The sequence below is a fragment of the Topomyia yanbarensis genome, unplaced genomic scaffold (genome assembly GCF_030247195.1).
Source record: "Topomyia yanbarensis strain Yona2022 unplaced genomic scaffold, ASM3024719v1 HiC_scaffold_15, whole genome shotgun sequence".
Classification (NCBI taxonomy): Eukaryota; Metazoa; Arthropoda; class Insecta; order Diptera; family Culicidae; genus Topomyia; species Topomyia yanbarensis.
In genome coordinates this window covers 92623-99016 of record NW_026683327.1, presented here as the reverse complement: position 1 = coordinate 99016, position 6394 = coordinate 92623, and the positions used below count along the sequence as shown (strand labels likewise).

At 46.4% G+C, this 6394-nt stretch overlaps 1 protein-coding gene across 1 annotated transcript; it reads right to left on the bottom strand.

Moving 5' to 3' along the window:
• Window positions 1–2060: 2060 nt before the first annotated feature.
• LOC131694791 (uncharacterized) lies at window positions 2061–4705 on the bottom strand. Its single transcript, XM_058983295.1, has 5 exons — window positions 4442–4705; window positions 4181–4377; window positions 3481–4090; window positions 2994–3413; window positions 2061–2708 (listed from the first exon to the last, which is right to left on the bottom strand). The coding sequence occupies exons 1-5, from the start codon at window positions 4703–4705 to the stop codon at window positions 2061–2063; spliced, it is 2139 nt and encodes a 712-aa protein (XP_058839278.1).
• Between the last annotated feature and the right edge of the window lie 1689 nt (window positions 4706–6394).

Below are 6394 nucleotides of genomic sequence, written 5' to 3'. Positions count from 1 at the left end.
GGCGGTATATTTTTCCTGCTACCAATGGTCGTTTTGTGAGCCAGTAGGTGGCTGTCCAGCGTTTCCAGGTTCCGATTCACTGGCGCCCCAACGATCCACTGCTAGCTATTTGACGCGATCTACTCGGTCTAATCCCCTACGGTGAATCTGGCTTACTTACGAGCTACTTGATAAAGTGTCGTGGTTGGTCCGGCGATTCCGGTGAAGCCTGACGCCCGGTTCGTTGGCACCCCGACGACCCGAACCCGGTGCTATGTCGCATACTACTTAACTGGTCCCCGGCGGTGGACCTAGTCTACATCGATGGAGAGTTCCCTGATGGCGGAATTTCTTCCGAAACCCGATATGTGGTTTCACGGCGACTTTCTAGCCAATGGCGTACTTTGTTGGTCCTTTCGCCACTTCCCCTGCAGCTCGAGGAGTATACTCGTAACCACTCTGTTGACAGCGTCCCAGATATGCTCGTCGTGGCACATCTCTTCAATGTTATTGTCCACTGTCACACCAGGCATACCCCTACGAACTTCTTTGAATCTAAGGCATTCAAAGACTACGTGTTCCGGTGTCTCTTGTACGTTCACACACTTCGGGCAAAGGGGGGGGGGGGGGGCGAAGTATGTTCAAAACGATGCAGGTACTTCCGGAAGCATCGGTGCTCGGACAAAAACTGTGTCAAATAGAATTTCACCTCTCCATGCACCCAAGCCGACACATTTGGGATGAGTCGGTGGGTCCACCTTCCTTTCTCCGCGTTGTCCCACTCCTGCTGCCACTTAACCAATGAGGCCGGTCGAACCAGATGGGGATCATCCCGGCGATGATATTGTTCTCAAAGCACTCGCGACTCGTACGGCCATCAACTGGAATGTCCTCTTTGACTTTTCACGGCTCCGCTTGGTTTTCAGCGCAGCACCGCAAGCAGGAACCCCATATCGAAGTATCGATGACGAAACAGTAGATAGCAAACATCTCGTGCTACTTCTCGGACTGCCGAAGTTTGGCATAATTCTCGTTATTGCCCATCGCTCGTGTCGTAGAGAAGCACTCTGGTGTGGAAGTAGCTCTTCAAGACTTGGCATAGATAGTCGGGAACCCTCATTCTGCGCAACGCTGCAGCGACAGCTTCCCAGCTGACGCTGTTAAATGCATTCTTCACATCTATCGTGATCACAGCGCAGTATCGATCTCCTCTTTGCTTTTTATTAGATGCCTTCCCAGCACTCTCGATCACTGTCCGAATTGCATCCACTTTCGATGCTCCTTTGTGGAATCCGAACTGCATCTTGGACAGTCCGTGCATTTCGTCAACCTGTTAAGGATGATTCTTTCCAGGAATTTTCCAAGTGTATCCAGTAGACGTATGGGCCTAAACGAGGCTGGATCATCCGGTGGCTGACCCCTGACTTCGACAGCAACACCAGCTTCTAGACCTTCCACATTTCGGGGTAGTTGCCTTCATTTAGACATTTCTGCAACACCGTCCTGAACATGTTGGGGTATGCCATGATCGCAGCTTTCAGCACTACGTTTGGTATTCCATCCTAACCGGGGGACTCTATCTATCTGGCTCGGATATTGCTCTCTGAGCCCGCCTTCTGGATCTGAGACAAACAGCGCGTAGCGTACTAAGCGTCTCGTTCCACCAGTACGCTAAAGCCGTCTATGGCGTGGTCCAGTTTGTTCGTTGAAGCCTTTCGTGGTCCACTTTCGCTCACCAGTCATCCTTCTCCGCAGCAGGGTTCCGTTGACCGATACGGTTTGGAATCGGTTGGTGGTCACTATGCACATACGTTTCGCATACTCTCCAATCCATGCTCGCCGTCAATTAAGGACTACAGAATGTGACGTCGATGATAGACTCCCTCCCGTCTCTCGGAAATGTGCTTGAGCCTCGTCGTAGAGTCACAGTTCGAAGCGCCCCAGTTGCATCCGGATGGGCCTGCACCACTCGTGCTAGTTCCCATTAGGTGGGTGGAGCGTTGTCATTTTTAACTAGAACCAGTTGATCCACCTTGATGTTAGGTTGCGAGGTGCGCCACTTGTGAGTGGCTGTAAACTGCTTAATGCTCTATTTCAAGATGCGATACTGTTTCAGTGATACGCTGCATCAGTTCCGTTAGCAGCAAAGTAGCATTCAGCTCTAGTCGTGGAAGCGACACTTGCTTGATGGGTGCCACACGTGATTTAGCAGCTACAAGAACCACCGAAACCTTACCATCGTTAACTGATCTGGCACACACTACTGCAGCAAATGCTTGCTCGGAGGCGTCAGAGAATCCATGGAGCTGCAATTGACCACGCACGGGGGCGATATATCGTGGGATCCGTATGTTCTCGAGAAGTTGTTCCAGTTCCTTCCAATCGTTTTCTACTGCTGATGGCAAGGAGTCATCCCACGCGACGTTGTGCAGCCAAAGCAGTTGATATAGCATCTTGATCTTAACCATCACAGGTGCTAGCCAACCAAACGGGTCAAAAAGCCGCGATGAATCGGAGATCACCTGACGTTTCGTATTAGCGCTATCTGGAGAGAGGTGAGCCTTGAATCCGTATTCGTCCTGCGTTGGAAGCCACTGAATTCCTAAAGCCTTAATTGCCTCTCCATGATCGGAGAGTTTGACTAGTACCGGTGATAGCTCGTCTGCAGAGTCCTCAGTTATAAGATATTTGTAGTTTAAGGCCCATTTCCGTAATTTGAATCCCGCTGCCTATAGGATTTCAGTCACTTGCTGTTTTAAGCAAATTGCTTCGTTTTCGTCGTCCGCGCCAGATAAGAAGTCGTCCACATAGAAATCCTGTTTTATGCACTCTACTGCGTGGGGGTAAACATCCGCGTACGCCTTGGCTGCTTCTTTCATTAACTCGATTGCTAAGTATGGTGCAGTTTTGGTCCCGTGTGTCACAGTGCAGAGACGATAGTGCTTAATAGGTTTATCTGGCTCCATCCGAAAAACGATGCGTTGGTAATCCCGATCTGCCGAGTGCATAAGTACCTGGCGATACATCTTGGCATCTGCGTTATTGTTGGGTCCTGCCAGTAATCGGTCGTTGAGTGAAATTCCCGATGATGACGCACAAGACGCGTCAAACACAACGCGTAATTTCGTCATGGTACTATCTTCTTTGATCATCGCATGGTGCGGTAAATAGTAGCATTCACTGCTATCCTTATTCACTTGATCGTCTGGAACCTCTTCCATGTGACCGAGCTCCAAGTACTCATGAAGGAAAGCAGTGTACTCTTGCTGGTACTCTGATTGGAGCTGGAATCGCCTTTCTATAGATATTAATCGCTTTGTTGCGGTAGAAAGTGAGTCGCCAAGCGCTGGCTTCGAATTGTCAAACGGCAACCTGACAATGAAGCGTCCGCTTTTGTCACGTGAAAGTGTCGACCTAAAGTGTTCAGCGACTTGCTGTTCAGAAGGAGTTAGAGATGGTTTTTTGAAGATGCTCCCAGAATTGTCGTAAAGTGTGGTGAACATCCATATCTGTGTGTAGATTGATGCAGTGAACAACAGATTCGTCGTCGTATCTCCCCGCAACTATCGATCCAAAGACAGTGCGTTGGGCCACCGTTAGGCCGCTTTCGTCTTTGACCTGGCCTCCTTCCAAGAGCGCAAGAAAGACGTCCGATCCAAGAATAATGTCTATAGGACCCGGTCGGTTGATTTCCGGATCTGCCAAGTCATTGAGATTCTCTAATAGCTTCATGTTAGTTGCATTGAAACGTTGCGACGGAATCTCTGAGGTCAACTTCCCTAGAATAAAGGCCTCTGTAGTGATAACCACGATGTCGTCGAACCGGGAAGCTATGTTTAGCGTGACAAAGCCGCGTGTTATTCCAGCCTCTTGCTGTCCAAGACCACTCATAATCAGTTTGCCGTTTCTTCTTGGCAGCTCCAACTTCCGAACACAATCTTCTTTTATCAGCGATGCTTGCGATCCAGAATTGATGAGCACTCTAGCTCGGATGTAGATCGTCGCCGCACCTTCACAATTACTGTCGGAAGCACGGATATGGCCATCCGTTTCTTTTCCGGTAGTTCCGTAATCAGCGAAGCGATCACTTCTACTTCTTTTTCTGAAACCACTGCCGGCGAAGCAATGTTTCCACTTTCTTCTATTGCTGGCTCAATTTTTTTCGCTATAGAGCACAGCAACGTATGGTGGCGTTGTTTACACTTTACTACAGAATTTGGCATTTTTCACCAGCTCACGCCTATCCTGTACACTCATCTTCTTAAACTCATCGCACTGATACGTATTGTGCTCTTTTGAGGATTTCGCGCACTTTTGATTAGTTGCAATTGTATGCAACGTCTTCAATTTCTTCTCATTCACTTGTTTACCTTCATCTTTCTTCGCGTCAAGCCCTACCTTTGCCGAAAAGGCTGAACAAGTATTTCACAACGTTTCTTCAGGAACAACAGTAGCACCTCACAAATTTTGGATTTTCCTTCTCGATCACTCTTTGCGACCAGGCAGCGCGGGTCTCTTTATCTAACTTCTCCAGTAACAGACGAATCAACCAGGGATCTCGGCTTGTGAATTCCTCTCCCACGGCATCCAGCTGCTGCACGATCCCATCCGAACACGTCACGAGTTTACCCAGAGTTTGCGACGTGGCGCTTGTGACTGACGGTTGATCCATGAACTCACGAACCAGCGAGAAAACGGTGAAACGTTTCTTGTCGTAGTAGCCCATCAATGTTTCCCACGCATTTTGGTAGTTCGTCGCTGTTGTGCTATCTTATGACAAGCGCCATGTAGCACATTTCGAGAAAAACGATTTTTAAAGTTTGAGATTGAATATTTTGAAACTTATAAATGGTATAAACAATCCAAAGAAGATATTTGATGCTTCTATCTATTCTGCATTAATCTCTCAAATATTACGAAGATCGGTTGACTATGTTGCGAGTTTTTACTATGAATGTAAACAAAAGTCGCACTCACACGTGTCATAGGCGTGTATTGATGACAAAATTTGTATGACGTGTTATAATCGTGCATGGAAAATTTTCCATAGAAAAAAAATACCCATTTTTTACTTTTATTCATATCTTTGCGTTCATATGGTCTATAAACAATCGGTGAAATGTATTTTAAAGGAAATGAGTCAGGGAATCTAGAAAAAAATGTTATTTTTGATTACAGTGTTGTCAAATATGCTTTATTTCCAGCTTAAAACTAAAACTGTGTTTTTCTCACAACTCGTGTAATTTTCCTTTGAAAATGTTTATGCCATTGTGTTCCTCAAACATTTTCACACATAAAAACATCTAAAAGTTCAATATAACTTGAGCAAATCCCTCTATACAGTGATTTGAAGAAAAAAACTCACAATTTCTCATCATGTTTCTCGCTATATCCAAGTAACCACGTAGAATTTCAACATTCTGAAAATGCCACTTTGTAGAGATTTTTCAAACAAGTAATGTGGCATATCTAACTCAGTTTACCCCAAAATGGCGTTTGTCATAAGATAGCACAACAGCGACGAGTTAGCACTCGAAATTGTAAATTTATTGACCAGTCGCTTTGCATCCCCCTCTAAGTATGAGAATAAATACTGCATTTTCAATGATTCCGAAAGGTCGGTTCGGTTGTGGATGGTCGAAACATAAAGATCTTTAAACGTCATCCATTGCTTGCGATCTCCATCGAATGTTGGTACATTGATGGCCGGAAGTCGAACGTTTAGATGCGGTAAACCATTCGATGCCTGATCGCCGTCCGGAACGTTTGATGAACAATTCGATACCAGTCCCGCGCGCTGTGCTGCTAACTGATTTAGCATTAACTGCCGTTGCGTCTCGATGAGCAACCGCATTGCTTCTCTTATGTCGTTGGGTTCGGCTATTGATTTCCCAGTCGCAATAGATCCGTTCTCCGATCCGTCTTCGTCGAGAAATGTCTCGTAAGCATCTTTTGCACGATAGTACATGCCAAAAAACTCCTCTCGAACATCAAATACCGAGGCGATGGCCTCAGGATTTTCCTGGTGTTCCTCAATTGAATTTTGCGTAACTCGAAAACGATCAGCAAGCTCCATGAGCTGTTTCAGTCGGTCTTTAACCTCACTTTGAGACGGTTTACGCACTTGGAGGTTATTCGCGATTGAATATTCTCCTCTCACTTGAGCCAAGATGGCGTTCCTCCGACTGGGCAGTCCCGGAAGGTCCGACATTATCCAGTTGAGAAGGACCAAATGTTCTCGGGTCTAGGTGGACTGTACATCAAAATCTATTAGAACTTGAGCTGGACAATTCCGAGCCGAAAAATGAGTAAAATGAATACGTGACACGCGGTATTAAATCAAACGAATTTTTATTGTTTTTTGTCAACTGTACATCGCGACGTCTGCTAATGCCCTGCCTTTTAGTTGCAAAAA

Bases quoted from the DNA above. Each gene is read 5' to 3' on its own strand.
- LOC131694791 (XM_058983295.1), bottom strand. From the start codon at position 4,705: ATGGGCTACTACGACAAGAAACGTTTCACCGTTTTCTCGCTGGTTCGT. The intron at 4,378-4,441 runs GTGAGGTGCTAC...TTTTCGGCAAAG, and splicing joins AGAAGGAAAATCCAAAATTT to GTAGGGCTTGACGCGAAGAA. The intron at 2,709-2,993 runs GTACTTATGCAC...GAAATCCTATAG, and splicing joins ATGCCAAGATGTATCGCCAG to GCAGCGGGATTCAAATTACG.